The sequence below is a fragment of the Myotis daubentonii genome, chromosome 17, assembly GCF_963259705.1.
Source record: "Myotis daubentonii chromosome 17, mMyoDau2.1, whole genome shotgun sequence".
Classification (NCBI taxonomy): Eukaryota; Metazoa; Chordata; class Mammalia; order Chiroptera; family Vespertilionidae; genus Myotis; species Myotis daubentonii.
The window spans coordinates 22,632,085-22,654,719 of NC_081856.1; the positions used below are offsets into that span (position 1 = coordinate 22,632,085).

Sequence of the window (22,635 nt, forward strand, 5' to 3'; positions counted from 1 at the left end):
AACTAGAGTTCTGAGCATGCAGTGAGATGTTGAAAATTCATGCACTGCTACAGCTCATTTACTTTATTTCTTGGGATTCCCCAGGGGTCCTCACCCAAAGCATATAATTCAACAAGCTCAGGTTCCTGGCTTCCTAATCCATAGAAAATTAGAAGGAGAGAGGCTTTTAAAAGCAAGCCTACTAACAGTAACAATTAACAGCTAAGCAAGAAAAAAATACTTAAAAAAAAAAGATCAGAAGCGCATATAGCATGGCAGTATGTGCCATGTAGCATGGGGACAAAGTCCATGTGCCCCAAGAAGCCTCATCCTGATGGCTATTTCACAGCCCAGGGTACAATCATTTATATTCATCATAGTCACCATTTATCATGAAGAAAGTATAAGATTATATTTAACAGGGTAGGGAAGACATATGCATTCTCGGATGCTTTTTTCTTCTTCTTTTTTTTAAACAGAAGAGCCTGCAATAAAATTTAAAAACCATCCCTTAAAAAGCAGCCTAAACTACGTGAAAGTTTAATGTCTCTGACATGCCCTATTCTCTTACAAAGATATAAGGAACATGAAGTATTACAGTATTATTCTGGGAAATTTCACAGATCATATATCAAACTGAAACACTCTACCTGTGGTGTGTGATATACTAATCAGTATGCATGCTATAAAATTATATGATGGATGAATGCATCAGAAACTCACAAGAAAATGTGTGATCAAAGTCTATACAAACCTGTCAGGGTGAGGAGAACACCAAATAGATACAAGAAGGCATTCACTAAAATTGAGGCAAAGAATCAGGTTTCCAATCCCTGAGCTCTGCATGGAAGGCAGTACCCTGAACAATGGAGGTATTTATAACAGGAAACCTTTTCTTAACTTGGTCTTATGCACAATGACACAATCCTATATAATTAAAGGGTAATATGCAAAATGACCCTAATGGCAGAATGACCAGAACAACCGCTGGACCAGTCACTATGAGGCGCACTGACCATCTCTTGGTCCCTTTCCCTGGCTGGCAGGCTCTGATCGCCTGATGGCCACCCACTGCGGGGGCGGGGCTGGCAAGCAGGCGGGAACAGCCTAACTCTTGGTCCCTTCACCCAGCCGTCAGGCACTGATCATTTGATGGTGAACAGGGAACTGAGGGTGGGTGGCGGCAGGGGGTGTGGCTGGCTGTGGGCAGCTGGGGAAGATGGCCCTGATTGTAGGCCAGGCCTAGGGACCATATCCACACACGGATTTCATGAGCCGGGCCTCTAGTAGAATATAAAATTCAAGAGTTGAGATAAAATGATGATAGTCATCTACCTTGATCATTATTAGATGAGGAAATTGGCACCTGACCTCATCACACAGTGAATGGAGCCACTACAGCACCCACAAGGTTGACTTCCTGGTTGCCCCCTCCCCACCGGCAATCTTAAAGTACATCCTCTGTCTCCATTATGTCAGGCTGAGAATCACTAGGCAAGGGGTAGACAGAGCACCCTGGTTTCTTCCTCCCTCATTCCCAAATTCAACTGCACACAACTCCAGGCTCCTCAACAAGAATATGATCATTAGAAAGAGTCTAGGAAGAACCTCTCTCGCTTGGGCTTTCCATTGTTCCCAACTTCTCCCCATAGTCATTCAAGAGGACGCCACTGAGCCCTACTCTGTACCCACGGGCACCAAGGATAAAAGACATGACATACTGCCTTCCAGGAGTTTCCTGAAGCAGAAACAGGATGCAGTAAAGAAGATTTCGTGTTGCTGGCATTCGGGGAGGAACAATGGAGGAGATCAGTGCTGTCCCAGCCATGGCAAAGCTTCTGAGTGGGGATATGAGCTTTGAAAAAAGAGTGGGGCTTGATATGTCCTCAAGCACGAAGCTCAAATTCCTCACGGCAAGCAGAGCCTTTCATTCCTGGCCTCTGCCGACCTCCCCAGCCTCACCTTCCTCCATGTGAGCCCTTATATTCTCTGTGCAATGGAACCAACTGGAGCCAGCTCTTTCCCAACGGGGCCAGCTCTTTCTCCCCCTGCACCAACAGCCTCCCTCACATTTCCTCCTCTCCACTTGCTCCTTTTAACTTCTCCTTCAAGTTAGAAAATGCCCCCAGGAAAGTATATCTGAGGCCCCAGCTTCCAGGCCAGGTTAGATGCCTCTGACCTGTGCTCCGGCAGGGCCTGTCACCTCACTATGGGAGCGCAGACTGAGTCAAAAGGGCAGGAAGAGCTGGGAGGAGGGGTGGGGAGAACGGGGAGAGGAGAGCCTCATTTGACTCCAGTGGAAGATGTTCTTTGGAGAAAGAAACCGATGCCGAATTCTTAAGGTTTTATATGGCAAAATGTATGGTAAAGAGCCTGAGCCAACTTTATTAGGGGACATTAAAGGTTCCCAAGCAAGGGTTTTGCAACACATTTTGAGGAACCGGAGATTAGGTGGCACAGTCAACAGGCAGCCCAAACCTCATCAGACATCATGAAGAAGGAGAAAGAGAAATGCTCAGGATCAAACCACCAGCCAGTCCTGTGATTCTGTCCAGATTAAATGCCCTCTGTTGGAGATGAAGATAATAATGCACCTTTCAAATATTGTTGTGAGGCTTAAGCAAGGTAGCACAAGGTAGCACATAATGCCTGGGAGCATTATGGTATAAACATTCTCTGGCCCAGAAAGACCCTGGGTGCTATCCCTGGGAATGCCATACTTGAAACTAAATCCAGAGGCACTTTGCAGGGAGTGCTGGAGGAAGGGAAGAAATAGAGGCAAAGAGAAGAGAAAAATGATGAGAAACAGAGAGAGAATGTGCAAAGAAAAAACAACGCATCACTTTAAAACCTTCACAACAAAATTTACCCTGTCTTTATTTTCCTGTCTGATGTTACGTTTTGCAGTATAGTAGCAATAACTTCTACAGCTTTATAGTAAACGCTCTGAGCGTGATTTACACCCTTAGAGTAGTGCAGGCATTAAATCACTCCCCGAAGCTGTTTAAGTTCCGGAGATCACCGGGAGGAGGGATTATCCAGGAACCATATTTAAAGGGCAGGAGCGCGGGTGGATGGTTACAGCTCTGAGATTCGGGGCTCGGGGACTGGAGGGTTTCCTTCTCGGCTCTATAGTATCTCCTTGTAAAGAGATCCGAACAGGCCTCCCACAGCTTGCAATGCACTTATCCAGGAAGTCAGCTATGCCCGAGGAAGTCTAACAGTGAACACAGCATGCAGGTAATGCCATGGTTAAAAACTGCCCTTCTCTGCCCGGCTGGTGTGGCTCAGTGGTTGAACATTGACCCATGAACCAAGAGCTCACAGGTTCAATTCCTGGTCAGAACACCTGCTTGGATTGAGGGCTCCATCCCAGGTGGGGGCTGTACAGGAGGCAGCCAATTGATGTTTCTCTGTCATCGATGTCTCTCTCTCTCTCTCTCTCTCTCTCTCTCTCTCTCTCTCTCTCTCTCTGTCTAGAAATCAATAAAAACACATTTTGTAAAAATTGCCTTTCTCCATGCCTTTTACTGACCCTGGCCTTTTCAAGAGCAGACACAGGCCATGCCCTCCCTGCAGCCCAGTCTCAAGCGGAGGCATTGCGAGCATGCTCAGCATTGCCTGCTGTCTCCAGGCCGTGCCCTGAGAAGGAGGGAGTTATTCTTATCTGCAAGGTAAAGAGTGCGTATCTTTTCAATTCCTGCCTTGTCAGTGTGAACTCAGGAGGAGCAGCTGGCCTGGAAAGGTATGCTGTCAATCAAAGCCTGCTCTCGGGGTCCTGTGGCCCCTCCCACAAATCCCCCTGCCTTTGTAACAATCTCACAAAAGCCATGTGACAGCTGGTATCTTCCTGAGGGCAGCCACCCGGTTAGGCGGGGACGTACACGCTGTGTTATCTCGGAGCAAAGACCCCACTGCTCTCCCTCCCATTCAGTCCATCTGGGGGACGGCTGCTAACAGGCAAGCTTCCAGGGGCCTGAGCGCCACGGAAAGGGGATGGTGACAGTGGGCAGAAAGCAGCAGAGCCAGGGCCAAGTGGCATTGAGTGTGAGTGCTGTAGAACGCCTGATAAGGAGTTTTTGTGGGGGATGACGGGGATTTAAAAGAACTATCGGAAGGGCTGTTTGGCTGACCCACATGACAAGCGATATACTGGTCCAGTGGGGTGAGGGAACAACATAAACTGTTCTAACTTCATTCCCTCAACATCAATCACTGGCTTTTCTGGAGCACATGACAGAGGTAGATTCTGTTTTATGAGATCTTTCAGCTGAATGAGAAATCATATCTTGGGCATTTTAGGCTGGATTAGGTGGAAGTGGGAAACCACCTGAAGGATGGAAGAAAAGAAATGCTGCCTGTGTGCCAGGCCCCTTCCCTATCTCAGATCAGTTAATCCTCCAGCTCGAACAGGCACTCAGGATTATTACAGACAGAGGACAATGAGGGTGAGAGGAGGTACATATCTGGCCAAGGTCACAGAGCTAGTAAGCTGCACAGCTGGGGATCTGCTTGCCAACTGAAGATCTGCCCTTGAACACATTTTATTCATTTTTATTTTTGTAAAATATATTTTTACTGATTTTAGAAAGGAAGAGAGAGGGAGGGAGGGAGAGAGAAACATCAATGATGAGAGAGAATCATTGATCGGCTGCCTTCTGCACGCCCCATACTGGGGATGTAGCCTGCCACCCGGGCATGTGCCCTGACCGGGAATTGAACTGTGACCTCCCAGTTCATAGGTTCATGCTCAACCACTGAGCGACACTGGCCGGGCCCTTGAACACATTTTAATATAAGCCATGGGTAGGCAAAGATGATGCCTTCCGTCACTATCTCAAATCAGAATCACATTAAGACCACTTTTTGTAATGTATTCCAACAACATCCAGATTCTTTTATAGGGCTGGGATTTTAAATATTCAAAGTTGTTGTCAAATTATTAGGGCAGAGAGAGGTTGGATAGGATTCTCAACTTCTGAGTTGCCTGGTTTCTGTGCAATTGGAGTATGTGGCTACAGGATTTGCCTTTTGAGCTGAGATCCTTTTCCAGTCTGCTGAGACCTTGAGTGACTGGTGGAGGCTTGCTTACTGAAACCTCACTGAGCAAGCCCTCCTGAATGTCTGATCTACTGACACCAGATTTTGGCAAAGGGGGTCTAGTGGTGAACTGTGCAGCATGGCATTTTAACTGCAGAGTTAGGTCCAAGATCCAGTCCATTTTAGCCACTTACCGGCTGTGTGACCTTGGATTAGTTACCTAACCTCTCTGAACCTCAATTTCATCATCTGCAAAATATGGATATTTAATAGTGCCCTTTGTAAGAGCATTACTGCCTGCCCCATGGTAAGCAGCTGGGAAGCACTCAATGTGGTTTGTGTTTGTAATAATTCTCCTTCTCCTCAGTACATTTTTTCCCTCATTCTTCAACTCATAACAAGTAGAAAACGGATCCAGAACAATTCTGGGGATATTTCTGGGGGAAGGACAGACAGCTACACATTTTCTTAAACCTCTATCAAGGCGCCTTGGGTCTGGGGAAGAGGGTCACCTGGTGGCACTGGTGAGAAGCATAAAACCCACCTGGCCTGCCTCTCCTGTTTTTGCCTCACCAATATGTGCGCATTGGTACGTTAGACATCTGACCCCTTTCTTATCGCACGCTCTTATGCTGAGGACAGTTAACGGAAGGAGGCACAGACTCCCTGCTACTTGTAACAAGCTCTTTCATGCTCTTGCAAAAGCCAAAGGTGAACCTCCATCAACCAGCCTATTTATAGTTTGCAGAGTTCTATCCCACCTACTGCCTTGGGGTTCTCATCAGAAGACACAGCCGACTTCATGCTCGTCTCCCACTGCCCACTCACACCCCCGAGCTGTCAGGGACGTTTGCCACGTCAGCCCGCTGGTGGTTGCCACAGGTCAGCAATAACGAGTGATGTTTGAAGGAGCTGCTATCGCCAGCATATCCATCAAATAAATTACTGCCTGGCGTGAGGGGACGAGAAACAGCTGAATGCCGTCCCAGAACAAATGCTCCCTCGGAGCAGACAGACTCCAGGTTGCTTTCTGCATTATAGAGTCAACATGACAGTGTCCTTGCTTTCAGAGCTGTGAAGGCAAGAAGGTCAAGTGCCCTAGTAACATTCATCTTCCCATCACTCAATGCCTGGAGGGACAGGGGACGACCGGTGTGCGATGCCATTCTGGGATGTTGAGCTCCGGTCAGGAACGTGGCCTTTGGACCTTCAGGAACTCGCACAGAGCGAGCCGACTGTAGCCATTCAGTATGTTCAGCGAGTGCAAGAAGGAATGAATGAGGTAAGGATTCGCCCCACTAAAGAATAACAAGAGCTGTCTATTGGTGGCACCCCATCCGCTTTCTCATTTGCTCACACTGAAGCTACGGGTCCCTCTCCACTTCCTTTTTTTTTCTACTCATATTAGGAACTAAAAAGGCCCTGAACACTGAGCCTCCAAAATCATCTCAACTTGCTGTGCACCCGGCTTCCAATGCACATTGGCCACTGTCCGGGCCCCACTAGAATGGCATTATTGTTTACACTGGGCCCCCTTGGGTCTCTTGACTAAAAGATTGAACTGAGCGAGGATGTGACAAACCTTGAATTTGGACCCTAAGTCCATTTTGCCACTTAGCAACATACCACTGATTCAGCTTTTGATTGTAAGAGGCTTCAGGAGCTCTGAGTTCAGTGTAGGAATGAGACCGTAGCTAGGGCTTTGTGGAAAAGCCGTCTTTACATTCAGACAGACTAGGGAACAATCCCACCTCTGTTATCTATTACCTGTACATTGGTGCTAGGGCCTTCTAGACACCTCCCATCAGGGGTTCTCAAAGCATGCTCCGGCTCCACTAAGGACTTGGAAATATGACGGTCTTTTAGGTCATCAGGATGCCTGAGGGAGGGGCTGCTAAACATTCCACAGTGCAGGACGCAATCCTACACATGAAAAGTGGAGCAGCTCCAAAAGCCAGCAGCGCTCCTTTCGAGAATCACTGCCCATGACCTTCAGGTCCTCTCTACTGTCCCACTGTATGCATCCCCACAGTCATCCACCAACAAGGAGTCCACTTGCAGCCTCTCAGAAGCTCCATGGGTATTTTGAAATATCTAATCACTCAGGGGATGGGCCGTTGGCCCCAGATGTCTTTGGAATGAACTTGAAATTGGAAGCCTTCAGTCTGAGCCTATGTTCTCCCATTGATGAGTCATATAGTTCCCCAATTAGAAAGCACCTTCTCCTCCTAGAACCTCTTTTTATCATCTGTCACTTAGTGATACTAAAGCTATGCAATGGTTATGAGAATTCAACCAGAAAATGTACATGGAAATGCCTGGAGACCATCATGTCCTGGGAAGCTGTATATGGATGTACAGTATTATGTACTATAATATAATTGAGTAGGAGCCAACTTAAGGCTTTTTCTTCTCTTGGGAAATCTGATTGGCCTAAGCAATGCTGTGCTGAGCTCTTTGGAGCATGAAGCACAAGGAAAAATCAATAATCCATATCCCGCCTTCTTAAAAATGTTGATATATTATTCATAGAAATTTTTTGAATTAATTTTTACTTTAAAAAATATTATGTGATATTTTTAAGTCTTACTCCTTATTTATTTATTTATTTATTTATTTATTTATTTATTTCAGAGAGGAAGGGAGAAGGAGAGATAGAAACATCAATGAGAGAATCATTGATTGGCTGCCTCCTGCACATCCCACACTGGGGATCGAGCCAACAAGCTGGGCATGTGCCCTGACCAGGAATCGAACCGTGACCTCCTGGTTCATAGTCAAAGCTCAACCACTGAGCCATGCTGGCCAGGCTATATGACAATATTATTTACTTTTATTCCTGAGTGATTTGGTGGCCTCTTAAATTTTTGCATCCTAGGCAAATGCCCCCTCCCTCGCCCTTGTCCTGATTCTTAATCTCCAATCTCGTTGGTTGTGTTTTGTTTTTTGGCTTTTTTTCAGACAGAGAGGAAGGGAGAGGACGTGGAAGAGAGAAACATCCATGTGAGAGCAAAACAATGATATGCTGTCTCCTACACACCCCTACCGAGCATCAAGCTCACAACCTGGGCATGTGCCCTGGCCAGAATAGAACCAGCAATCTTTCAGTGCATGGGGACAATGACTGAACAACTGATACACACTGGCCAGGGTGAAGTTGGTTGTGCTTTAATCCAAACCTTTTATCCCTTGTTCTGTATGGTGGGGAAAGAGCCTACTGGAATAATTGCCTCCTTAGAGTAATTCCATATATTTGTCAGGAGTAATCAAGTTATTCATCAGCCCTTTTTTCTCTCTACTAAATTATCCTAACTTAGCTTCTCCTTACAGTGCCTCGGCTTCCTTACAGAACCAACTTTCCAAATAATTTTCAACCTAGCTGCTGATTTCTGGACTTTTAATTGTGATAAACAAACAATACCCTGACAAAAGAATCTCAAGTGTAACTTTATACATTATGATTTGTTTTTTCCCCACTAAAGTACTTGGAGACAAGCTGGTCTGCACATAGCACTAATGGATGCTATGGTCATCTATTGTGGGACTTTTATTATCTGGACTCCCCAAATGTCTTTCTTATATCCTAAGAATATAACAAACACCCTAAGATGAGGTGATTTCTTAGAGCTACAACTGAGTGAGCACAGAGAACTTTGGAACACAGTGGCTTAAAGTCTCAGTTGCATTTTTTCATATTTTTCCAAGTAGAGAAAGGTTGTTTATAGCATCAAATCTTGCCACCCTCAGAAAGTACATCTTGTGACACATGATTGTAGATATTTGCCTGATTTGAATTCTTTTCTTAAGAAACATTGGCCATTTATTGAACACCAACTATACTAGCCTATGATCATCATCACCCTCACTTTACAGGTTGAGAAACTGAGGGTAGTAAAAATTTAAGCAACTTTCTCAGGATCACATGGCTGGTTGGGAGGCAGCTGAGATGTGAAGCCAGCCATCTGGCATCAGAGAGAGGGCATTTAATCACGATTCTATTCTGCCTCTTGGACACCGTCAAGTGGGGCAATTGGGGTGAATCCTTGCAAACGCTCCTCAAGCCAGATATTACACCCACTTTCACTTGATGAAATTGATATTCCAGAAGGGAAAATAACCTGACCAAGTTCACTCTTTTTCACTGAGTGAAATCCATAAGAAACGTGCTCATACTTCCCTTTCCATGGGAGGGCATTCCTGGGCCAATCAGGCTGTGTGACCAAGTGCAAGTGTGCAACTCAGAAAGAAATAAGAAAGAGATTTCATTTTTATCAGATCTTAACAAGAAAATTGTGGATTCTTGCCAAGGCTGATATGAGTGTAGGTGAGAAAGATCAAAAGGCTCATTGAGCAATAGCGTCCCCTTCAGTCGCTATCACATTCCAAGCTGATGAGCTGAAATGTAAACTCTGCTGACCCTGGAAGCTTCATTTTATGGATGAAGATGTGGGTGCTGATTTAATCTAATGCATTTCAGTTCATCCTGGCAGCCTCAGAAAACCATGGAAGTCAGAGAGCTCTCTGCCGTGGCCTCGTTTCTGGAGGAGGCCAGTTAGTGTTCCACAGCCCAGAGCACTCCTGCTCCGCAGTTGGCACACCTAACCCAGGCAGATGGGGCCCTTTCTGTGCCTCTGGATCATCCTGCCTCCCAGCCCTCACCATTATGCACTTTTGTTCATGGTGTCTGGGTCTAGAAGAATGAGATTTACATAGTTTTATAAATATTAATAACCATTTTAATCTCAGTAAGCCTTTTGTATGAGACATTCAAATCACTTCCCAGCCATCACAGGCCCCTAGCGAGAGTGAAATAATCATTTGGCAAAGCTGTGCCAACTTTCCCAGGCCTTTAGGGCCCCCTTTAGGCTGGGTCTGTATAACAGGGAACATGTTTGGGGAGAAAACAAGTGCTTCAGATGGGTGTGCAGACAGATAGCACCCATCGGCCCACCCCATTTTCAAACATTGTACTCCTGTCTATATTTTTATTTACCATCTATTCTCTCTTATTTTTGTAGTGGGATGTTTTATAATGTTAATAATAATACCAAAAGCTAATATTAAGGGTTTGCCATGTGCCAAATAATGAGCTGTGTTCCTAAATGCATTGTCTCATTCAATCCTTCCAATTGCATTATTAGACAGACATCATTATCATCCCCATCTTACAGATGAGAAAACTGAGACCCAGAGAGGTTGCTTGTCCCAGGTCATACAACCAATAAATCACATGATAGTGAGACCACATTCTAACTGAGGCTTGTTTGCTTCTAATGATCTCTGGCTGTCAACAGCATAATTTCATCATTCACCTTCTTATAAAAACCAAAATACTTGGAACAAATAGTATTTTACAGTTTGAAAAATATTGACTCAAGTAGACCCAGCCTTGGGGGTGGGGTGGTGAGAGGAAGAGAAAGAAAGAGATTACTTCAAAAAGCCTAGTGGATTAAGAGCCTGTAATGTGAATTTTAAAATCCCTTTCCATTCACAGATTTAGGCTAAATGAGCTTCACATTCATGAGCCATTAAAGCGGGAAAGTATCTCAGGAAGTACCTCAAGCTTCTTATTTTACACTTGAGGAAACTGAGGAACAAAGAAATGAAGTAGCTCATCCAAAGCTATCATAATCGTAAACGTTTGGATTATTCCCTCAAAGATTTGCTTCTTCCTTACTATTTATTATTCTTAATGCATTTTGAGGTATATACACAGGCCAAGTGCTAATAGAAAAGAAGATATTTTGCTATGACTTACTTCTCTATGTGTAAATCAGTACATACGGGCACCTGTCTATGCATCATCTGCCTTAGCAGACGGAGGTTCTAGAACACTTACAACTAAGCACAAATGAAGTCAGCTTGATTATTCTCCAGTATCATCAAACAATTTCATGTTCTCAAATCCAAATGTTAACGTGCCATTCTCAAAAGGACAGCCATCCTGTCTAGTTTGAGATTGATGTGCTGTGTTGACAGGTTGCTAACAGAAGGAGTTCTCTCATGGGAGATGCGAGTTAGCAGTTTACAAGTTTGCACCATTGCTGGACAGCGGGCTGCACAAGGAGCTGTTGGCTGGGAAGGACCTTATGTTTTCACCATTGTCCTCAGTGCCTAGATACAGTGGTCGGCAAACTCATTAGGCAACAGAACCAAATATCAACAGTACAACGATTGAAATTTCTTTTGAGAGCCAAATTTTTTAAACTTAAACTATATAGGTAGGTACATTTTTATTAACTTAATTAGGGTACTCCTAAGGCTTAGGAAGAGACACACTCAAGGGGCCAAAGAGCTGCATGTGGCTCGCGAGCCGCAGTTTGCCGACCACGGGCCTAGTACAAGCTCTGATCTATCCCAGTGGCTCCCAACCTGTTTTTGGCCACGCCCCACCTAAGCATCTCTGAAATCCTGATGCCCTCCCTGTGACATATAATTCTTATTATTCAAAAAGTGCACTCCTATTCATGTGGAGGAAGCCTAAAAGGCCATTAACTTGGTCTAAACAAGCTTCCAAAGAACATGGCATCCAAGAAAGAGAAAAATAAAAAAACGAAAGGACAGTTGAAGTACTGAGGAAGAAATCATGAAGAAATTGTTAAAATAATAATAATAATATGAAGTGATATGAAAAAGAGCAAATAAAGTTTCAAAACATATCATAGAGAACTGAAATGTATAAATATGTCACACTACATATTTATATACTGTTTATGAGGACCCTAGAACCATAAGAAATGCAAAAAAAGTCACTGTTAATAACTCATTCTCAAATTGCCACCCCTTAAAAATCAAATTGCCCCCCTGTAGGGCATGTGCCCCACGGGAACCACCGGTCTATACTCATTAAATGTTTGTTGAGTGAATGATGGATAGGTGACTATAAAAATCTAGAAATCTTTCTCATTAATAAAGCTTTGGAATGAGGGGTTCATCGTGAACACTTATGGAATAACAGAGCAGAAACACAGAAAGACAAGCCAAGCTCAAATGCAGACCTAACCAAACTCTAGACTCATAGTGTGAAAATATTCAAAACCCCTTTCAGGGTGAGAGTGTCCTATCACAATTAATTAACCAGAAAATAGCCAGTGGCTGCTAAGGTGTCCTGTACTATCAACATATTTAAGAGGCGGGTAGTGATAGGAGACAGTGAAAGGGCACCCTAGAAATACCTTTTAATTATATTGGGGAAGGGGTTCTTTAGTCAGTTTTTAAAGTTATTTTTATTATTATTTTTAAACCTGTGTCTCCCCACATAACAGAAAAATTCCAATGATGACACTGCTGTGCAATCTCAGCCCACAGGTGAAGTTTTGGAGACTGATTCATGCATTTTTCCTCATTCACCATATAGAGGCTACTGTGCCATGTGTCAAGAGGGAAACATGAAAAAGACACAGTCTCCTTCCCTCAAGGAACCTGCAGTCTTGGAAGGAGGGGGTGAAAAAGAGCTCACAAGTAAACCCACAATTACAATAAAGCTGGGTTAAGACAACTCTCTCTCAAGTCAGATTACCAGGGTTCAACTTCCTCTCCATATTTTACTCGTTGTGTGACAGCTTTGTGTCACCAAATGTAAAATAGGGATAATAATATTTCCCGACATGAAAAGTTCTTGGTGGGTTAAACAATACATATAGAGGCTTTGTAGAGTATGTGGTGAGTAGGCAAAATATTAGCTATGGTAACAGTGGTTCTTACACATCTATTGTAAATGCTTTAATGTCTATATGAACAGAGGAAGGGTACCTAACTAAAGATGGTTGGGGTCTGAGGAGATAAAGACTGCCTTCCTACCCTAGCTTGTTTGGCTCAGTGGATAGAGCATCGGCCTGCAGACTGAAGGGTCTCAGGTTCTATTCTGGTCAAGAGCACATGCCCGGGTTGCGGGCTCGATCCCCAGTGTGGGGCATGCAGGAGGCAGTGATCAATGATTCTCTCTCATCATTGATGTTTCTGTCTCTCTCTACCTCTCCCTTCCTCTCTGAAACCAACATATATAAACTCATGGCCTAAAAACTTCCTTTGTGGGTTTGTGAAATATCTATATCTATATATATATATATATATATATATATATATATATATATATATATATATATATATATATATATATATATATAAAAGGCTAATATGCAAAGTATCCCCTCAGGAGTTTGATCAGGAGACTGGGAGTTTGATCGCTCGCTATGACATGCACTGACCACGAAGGGGCATCGCAGAATGAAAGAAGGCCATGGCTGGCAGCCAGAAGGCCCTGATCAGCCCTCATCACTGGCTAGGCCTACGGACCCTATATATATATATATATGACTGCCTTCCTGAAGAAACATAAAGAGGGATCTGAATCAGATTGTGTCCAGGGTGGTTTGAATAGGGACAAGAAGTGGTTGGCCTCTCCTTTAGGTGTCTGATGGGACAAGTTCAAAAGCTGAGAGGCATGTAAAAACCTCTGCTATTCAAAGAAAGGCTTATACTTCCACCCAGCTGGACCAGGGGACAGAAGACGCGCAGAGGGTGAAGTGGAGATTGATAAGGTGGGTCATAACAGGCCTTCCTTTACTTTGCAGACTTTTAATCAGGAGAAGGATGTGACAGAATTTTGTAAGGGTCACTCTGTCTACAATGTAGACAAGAATGGTTCAGATGACACCAGACCAGAGGCGGGAGTGCCAGTTAGGAAGCCGTCCCCGGAATGCAAGTGAGCAATGACAAGAACCTAAACTAAGGCCACAGCAGCGGGAGCAAAAGGAAGAGACTTGAGAGGCTCCTAAGAAATGGATAGGATTTGGAAAATAATTAGAGAAGCAAAGGCAGGGAGCAGCCCAGGATGATACCTAGATTCCTGGCTCCAGAGACTTGATGGATGGAAGAGCAGGTAGCGCAGGGAAGAGGACACATTCAGTTGGGGACATGTTGAGTTGGTGGTTCCTTATGGGATTTTTAAACTTACGGAGGGGATCCCAGAAATTATTTTATGTGTTGAAAACACTTGATTTAAAGCTATCTCACGAATCCATTTTTGTTGTGCTGGTTAAAGAGGAGAACACTAAAGACAGAATATATGGTTCTGCTGGAAGACCAGCTTTTAATTTTGTTAAAATGTATGACTCACTTTAATGAAGAAACTAGTGACTTCTAAGGTGTCTCACAATTCTAACACATGATTCTGTTGTTCCCAAAACAGCCATGAATCTAGAACTACCTTTTGATGACAGTAAACTCGTGGCCTAAAAACTTCCTTTGTGGGTTTGTGAAATATCTATATATATAAAAGGCTAATATGCAAAGTGTCCCCTCAAGAGTTTGATCAAGAGACTGGGAGTTTGATCACTCGCTATGATGTGCGCTGACCACCAGGGGGCATCGCAGAACGAAGGAAGGCTCTGGCTGGCAGCCAGAAGGCCCTGATCTGCCCTGATCACTGGCTAGGCCTAAGAACCCTATCCCTGCACAAATTTCATGCACTGGGCCTCTAATATCTATATAATAAAAAACCATTATGGCAGAATGACTGAACGACCAGAACGACTGGTCGCTATGACGTGCACTGACCACCAGGGGGCAGACATTCAATGCAAGAGCTACCCCCTGGTGGTCAGTGCGTTCCCACAGTGCGAGCGCCACTCAGCCAGAAACCAGGCTCACAGCTGGTGAGCGCAGCGGCGGTGGCGGGAGCCTTTCCTGCCTCCACAGCAGTGCTAAGGAGCGGCAAGCCAAGTGGTAAGGAGTGAGCAGGCGGGCAGTTAGGAGCGAAGGGTCTTGGATTGCAAGAGAGGGCACAGGTAGGGCTGAGAGACACCTCCCCCCATGAACAAATTTTGTGCCTCGGTCCCCTAGTCTTATATAATAAAAGGCTAATATGCAAATCAACTGAATGGTAGAATGACCTGTCGCTATGATGCACACTGACCACCAGGGGGAAGATGCTTGACACAGGAGCTGCCCCCTGGTGGTCAGTGTGCTCCCACAGGGGGAGTGCCGCTCAGCCAGAAGCCGGGCTCACATCTGGTGAGTACAGCAGCAGTGGCGGGAGCCTCTCCTGCCTCCACAGCAGCACTAAGGAGTCCCAGACTCCAAGAGGGCTCAGGATGGGCTGAGGGATGCCCCCACCCCCAACACCCAATGCACAAATGTCATGCACCAGGCCTCTATTATATATATAATTTACTTCAGAGAGAAGGGAGAGGGAGAGAGAGTTAGAAACATCAATGGTGAGAGAGAATCACTGATCGGCTGCCTCCTGCATGCCCGCTAATGGGGGTCAAGCCTGCAAACCAGGCATGTGCCCCGAATTGAACTGTGACCTCCTGGTTCATAGGTTGACACTCAACCACTGAGCCGTGCCTGCTGGGCTGGAATATATTTATATTTTAATGAAAGCCTACTATCCATAAAGCCATAAAGCCCCAACATGCAATGGCTATGCTTAAGAGCAAGAAAAACCAAGTAAAGACGCTATCTACATTTACCTACTCTGGTCCCAATTGGCTGCAAATAGCAGGAGAATCTTCCTGCCGTAATGGTCGCGGTTTTCCAGCACTCCAGGGAAGCCGTCGATGAGCGCCCTCTTAATGCCAGGGTCATCGGCCTTGAAGTTTTTGAACATGTCCAGGTTTAGCTGGCGGTACTGGAAGTACTGGGCCAGGAGTCTAAAGGCATCTGCTTGGTGAAACTTCCTGGCTCGGAGAAATCTCAGGATGAAGGCATCATCTGTACGTAAAAATCCAATGTCAGGCCTGGTGATGATCATGTCCCTGACTTGCTGAATATCTTGGTGTAAAATATCTGGGTTTTCATTCAGTTCCAGGCGAGCTTTCTCTATAGTCTCTGGACTGAGTCCAGCCTGTAAATGGGTCATCTTGGCCAAATCTCCTTTCCAAGGGTTTAATTGCTGATATTTGGGAAGAAGAGAAACTGGTCCCATTCACGTGATGGCCTGCTGGAACCCTGGCCCGCTCCACAGTTGTTTTCCGACCAGGCTGCCACCGAAACAGACAGAGCAAGGGTCTTCGTTCTGTGCCTGGGAAACAGCAGGACATCCAGGTCCTATGTGGTGGCAGCGCTCCAAAAGGGAAGCAGAAGCGAGGCCATTGCCACTGCAAAACAAGAGAAACAAAACAGAGATGATGGGCAAGTGAATGGATCTGAGATAGAAAAGCAGTGCATTCTGCTTCCGGTCTGATTAGATTAGGTATCCAATGAACAAAGGGTAAATTGCCTTCACAAAGGTCTAATTGGCATAATTTTATTGACAGACTGAACGCATAATATGCAAGTGTTTGAAATATGTTCGGGAATTTTTTTTAGTTACACTGACTAGTTAACATAATAGTATGTAGTCGGATTAGTAACAGATTGCACTTTTATTAATTGCCCTGAGAGAGAGTAAGAGGAAAGATGCTTTTCTGCTACAGCATGCTTTATGGGGCTATTCACAGGCCCAGCTATGACAGAGGAATTATGGCTGCTGTACAATTTACTGCTTCCCATTAGCCTCTTTCCTCAAATAGATGTATCTTTCAAAGAAACCCCCTCCCCTACCTTTCTTAAAGGCAGCCATTTCTATCTTAACAATAACAAAGGACTGTTAAAAGTCACCCCATCCTAATTCCAAAGGTACCTAATTACTAAAAACTGAACTAACAACAGTGGGGGATGGGGAGGAGGGGAAGGCTTATAACTGGAAGCTTGACCTTCAATAATCAAATGCAACAGCATTGGGGAAGGATGCTTACATGTGGACATTTACAAGGGATGTTATTATTTGTTTTTGTCAAACTTCTGCAGGGAAGGCAAAGGGACTCAAAACTCTGTGTTGCCTCCCTACCTAATACAATATCTATATGGGCTTCAAAATCATTCCATTTTATATACATTGTTTGTTGCTCTGAGATATGACTTCAGTCATAACAATTATTATTTTAATCACCTCAGATACATTCTTTATGATTTCTCCACCTAAAAGGTATACAGAGAGGCACCTGTATCTTTCTCATTTTAAGTATAAATGTTTAAACTCAGACATCTGTTTGGTCTAACCTGGAAGCTCCGAAAATCAGAAGACATAAATGAACTTGGAGGCTTGTATTTTCCCCTTGGCATTCCTAAGACAACAATATCTGCAAAAAGGAGCAGAATACTTACTCCCAACCTAATTATTATTGCTAATGCTTTACCATACAAAGTAATTTAAAAGCCAAAATGATTCTTGTGCTTAATTTAGGACTAGCAGTACTTTCTTAAGGGAAATAATCAACTTACACATTTCTGCTTTATACTGCCTTTGCAAAACAGCATTTAGCTTTGTAATGTATGGAGATAAGAAATAGAACAGATTCTTGATTCTCACTGATTTTAAGGGAAGGAAAGAAAATAGTAACAGAAAGTAATGCAATGAACTATTCCCAGGACTGGAAGAAACTCAAAATCCATCTAGTTCAATGACCACCTGAGATTAAAATTCCCTAATAGCCTCACCACACCCCTTCAAAAAGTTCCCCGGTTTGATGTTCCCCTCTTCCAATTCATCTCTACACTCACTGCAATCTATCTTTGACTGCTATTACTAACCAATAGCCAGGATGATCATGTAATTTATTATTCAAATTTAGATGCTAGGGGGCACTAATGATAATAACACTGGAACAATAGGCATAAACCGGGACAGTTCCAAGCAAACCAAACAGATGGTCACCCTACTAGAGAATAACCTTTCTGTTGCTATGTCCAATAGACAAGTTTCAGTGCCTCTGATGAGTGACCTCTATCAGTATTTGATGCTGATGACTTCATTCTTCTTGAAACTCTCCCTCCCTCCCCCTCTTTTCTGTGACTCCACAGACCCTGATTTTTCTCTTAGCCTTCTGCCCTTTCCTGCTTAGTCATCTCTGGGCTCCCCTCTTCAAATCAATGTGGTGTTTTCCAGGCTCTTGCCCAGGGTTTGATCATTTTACCTGGATCACTTCCGTCCATCGCTATCTCCTGATCTTCAGGCTATTCAACCGCCTACTGAACACCTCCACTTAGATGCCCCAAACTCAATATGTTCAAAACTGAACTAATCATAGTTTCTCATTCTTAATTTGTTCTTCCACCTCCGTCCATCTCTCGGTGACTGACATCATCCTCTGTATAGCTTCCCACGCTAGACACCTGCGAGTCAGCTATTATTCCACCCTCTCCCTTACCACCTACTTCCAGGCAATCACTTCCATAATATTTCTCAGACCTGACCAATTTTCCCCATCCGTTTTCACTGCCTTTGTTTGACCACATTACTCCTCACCTGTTTAGTACTGCAACATTCCCACTGTGGTACCCTTGATGCCAGCCTTGCTTTTTCCTAGTCTATTCTCTATATTACAGTTGAAATCTGCTCACGGCACTCCTTGATTGACATCGATCAATAGCTACCAATTATCCTAGGATAAGCTATGTAACATGGTTTCTAAGACCCTTCATCATCTGGCCCCTATCTGTCACCATCCGATCATGCAGCACACTAAGCCACTGCAGTTTCTTCTTGGCCAAGATGCTCTATCTGCCTACAGTGACTACTGGTTAACTCCTCTTCTCCCTTCAGGAGTCATCCTGGAGATCATCTTCTCTAGGAAACCCTCAATGATCTTTGGAGGTCATGAGTAGCTCCAAAGCCCTTACCACACCACATGTTACTGCTTTCTCCCTCTCTCCCTCTTTACTCTGAACACCTTGCAGAGAAGAGCTGGGGCTCATCCATCTGTGCATCCTCAATACAGTGGGTGGTACAAAGAGGGTCAGCTTCATGAACAGATCAACTTCATTGTGTTCATTTCCTATTCTCGGTGCCTAGAACAGTGCCTGACACAGAGTAGGTGCTCAGTAAATATATAGAGAGAATAAATGAATAAAGTACTCAAAATATTATTGCAGTGAGTGAGTAAGTGGTTTCCCCTTTTGTTTGGGAACATCGGGACCCAATGAGGCATTGCAGCGGACTTTTCATTTCCTCTCTCATTTACAAAGTATTTTGCTCCCTGAGAGAACTTGGCCTGGGCACATTGTCCTTCAGAGAATCACCCCTTGAAGCATTCTGGGTGATGTTCACAGTTCTAAGCCATGTTGCAAAAACGCTTAGAGCACAAGGCATAGTACTGGCTTGTCCCCTGCAGAAGATTTAAAGATACTGGGAGTAAGTTACTTACTTCACAGTTCAGGGGGCTCAACAATATTTTTGAGATAAATTACTGTGGGTTCAAGGGGAGAGTTGAGGTTGCATTTTTCATGGCCCACTTGCACACAGAGCTGTGCCTCCAATCTATACTATCTGAAATAAATGTGCTTCAATCTATATCTTTATACTGTGCTCAGCATAAAGATATAGTGGAAGCTTCTGGAGAGATTACCAAGCCAGGGTCACTGGGTTTCATGCTTAAGATAAAATAGATATTTTTTCAGTAAAGGAAAATCCTTTATTTCAGAAGTCTGAATAGATCGCTACTTAAATAAATTCAACTGGTAATATTTAAGGCTCTAAAAATGTTATGCTATGTATGAATGTTCCCAGAAGGTAGCATCTTTTATTGACTGTACTCTTTTTTTCATGTGGAGGACTTGGTTCTCATTTATCTTTTCTGAATTGGTCAAACAACCATAAAAGGATACATTATACTTGGTTATCACATGAATAGTTTTCTGTCCTGGTGGCATTCATAATAGCTATGATTTATTATTTATTATAATTGTGTTTATCATGTCCCAGGCACTTACATACTCTTCTTTCATACAGTACATTATTTAATATAGTCAGCATTTCATTTTTTAGATGAGGAATCTGAGGCAAAGAGAGGTTAAGTGACTTTCCCAAGGTTACACAGTTACTAAGAAGCAGAAACTGGGTTTATGCCCACGTGATCTTTCTCCAGTCCCATGCTCTTCTTCTGCCTCTTATACATACCAGCGAGGTTCTAATATTTACTACTTACAATATTTAAGACTTATGTGACCTTCAGAAAGAACTCTCCTCTCAGAGCCCCACTCTCCTTCCTTAAAAAATCCATTCCAAACCTACCATTCTAGAAACTTACCTACGCCTAAGGGGTTAACAAGATATTGCTAGGTAGCCTAGCACCATCCCTTACAGATGTCCAGTTACCACAGTGTCCTCTTTTCTTCACCAGAAGATGACTGAACCTATTTAAACCCTAGCTCTCTATGCCTTTTCCAGTTGTCACATTTTTCCCTCTTCCTTTACATATTTTCATTTGGCTAAAATGCCAGATCAAAGACCCTGCCATTCTATTTGATACTTTGCCATGCCTATCAGAGTGCCAGGCACAACCTGGGCATTGAAATGTGCTTGATAACCAAAAAGAGCACTTTCGGCAGATTTGTGTGCCTCAGAAACTATCTTTCCCATTGCTGAACGGGCCCCCAGTGATTTTTTTTTATTTAGAGGTTGTTCCAAATAAATGGAGAATAACTCACCATACCCTCTGAGGAGCCCAAGGTAGAAACTAACTTCTACTTCTAATCCATGCTTCTTCTAATGAACTTGAAATTTAGCTAGTGCTATTTTTGTATAAGGGAAAGGAAAGAAGTCTCCATATTATGATATTTGAAAGCATGCCATCTGTAGATTCAAAATTCATACTTTATCTCAAGTTTCCATTAGAAAAAAAAAATCAATTTGTATATTTCCTCGTTCAGAACTCAGTCTTAATAAGGTGTACATTTGTGAGTGTGCACACACACACACATCTCTATAAACACACCCCCTAATGCATGTTTATGGACCAAGGAGTTTAGGTTAAAAAGTCATTTCAAAAGTATATTAATTCAGCCCTGGTCAGTGTGGCTCAGTGGATAGAGCGTCAGCCTGTGGACCAAAGGGTCCCCAGTTCGATTCCACAGGAGGCAGCCAATCTATGTGTTTCTCTCACATCAATGTTTCTCTCTATCTTTCCCTCTCTCTTCCACTCTCTCTATATAAAATCAATGGAAAAATATCCTTGGGTGAGGGTTTAAAAAAAGTATATTAATTCAAATGAAATCTATTTTGGTTATTTTATAATCTATTATTCTCATTTATTTCATTATCTTCAGAAACACATTAAATGTAGTGAGGAACAATCAGAATAATAACCATGTCTTGTCTACAATTATGCCTGTATGTATGTATTATTTAAAAGCATTTTCTGTCAAATTTTTTCACTGTTTCAATGATCCTGCAATATGTAGAAGAAAGATAATTCCCTGGAAGATGCTGAGGATTATGTGAAATAATCTAAGTAAAAATGCTTTGGAAATGAAGAGCTCCATTTTATATTTACTGTAATATTCCTGTTTATATCATGATTTTGTAGTCTCCTGGTAGACAAAAGGATATTGAGGCCCAGAAGAGCTAAGCACTTGGCTTAAAGCAGGATAATGAGCTGTTATTAAGTTGAGGGGAAATGCAAAAAACAAATATTCACTGAGTACTTGTTATGTGCCTAGGGCTTTGATGTTATATGATCTAATCTCTATACCAACCCTTTAAGCTAAGTTATTTAGTAGCTGAAAGGATAAAACTGAGATTTAGATAGTTTGAGTATAGCTGGAAAAACAAAGATTCACACCCAAGCCCACCTGACCCAAAGCCTTGTTCTGTTCATGACCCAACCCTGCCTCCCAGAGTAAGTGCTTTGTCTACACCATCCTGGGTACTAGTGGCCTCACAATCACTCAGGCACACGGCAGGTACACACCCACACCTCACCAGTCCTAGGAAAGATTACTTAAGAAATGCTATAAAATTGGCCAGATTGGAAGAGGGAAAAGTACATTGTTGGTATAACCAGAAAGAAAAAAACCCCTATAAATATTATTTGAAATACGGAAACATCAGTAACTAATTAACAATACTTCAAATACGTGTTACTTCTGGGTGTTCTTAGTAATACAAAGAACAATTTTAAGGACACATAACTTTAAATTAATACAAATATAAAGTGATAAATTATATCCATGTTTGTTTTGTGGACTTCTCTTATAAGAAAAGGATGAAAAACGAAACTCAGGGATAAAACTTCCCACATGAAGGTCTAGTCAGCTATTTCCACCAGTAACTGTGAACCTTGTTTACAAATTTTAAAAACATATTCAAGTAGGTTAACCCTATGGCTGTTCACCTTTCTAAAAACCTCACTTCAAATATTTTCAAATGAATATGAATTTTCCCTCAGGAATGCTGAACGAAACTTTTATACTGAACAAGGTAAAAATAGATGCTGCCGATACTTCTAGACCAAAACTGAAAAATCACAGTGACCAAAAATATTTTTTTTGAGTACAGCTCTACTTGAAATCTTTACTGTAAAAATGACATGCCCTCTTACTGCTTACATGTAAATCTTAGAAGCTGGTCAAGTACAACATTCTTTAGTGCTGTCCAGAAAGGATTTTTTTCCACATGGCGAATTTGAGATTGACCATTAGGGCTTGTAGGACTTCTCTGCATAAGTGCTGGCAAAGGAACATAAGCCCCATGCATAACAAATTGGCCCCCAATCCACTGACTTTCTGTCTACCATTAGTCAACGTGTAGATATGAGCTATCTGTACTGGCGTGGGGAGAGTAGTATGGAAAGA

General features: G+C 43.1%; 1 protein-coding gene across 1 annotated transcript in view; it reads right to left on the reverse strand.

Annotated features, from left to right (window-relative positions):
- The window catches only part of CLVS1 (clavesin 1), a 138,171-nt gene that overhangs the window by 110,017 nt on the left and 5,519 nt on the right, over positions 1 to 22,635 (reverse strand). Inside the window, exon 2 of the mRNA XM_059673106.1 lies at positions 15,495 to 16,121. Coding sequence (XP_059529089.1) covers positions 15,495 to 15,949 — 455 coding nt within the window. The 5' untranslated portion in view covers positions 15,950 to 16,121. The remainder of the gene's footprint in view (positions 1 to 15,494; positions 16,122 to 22,635) is intronic.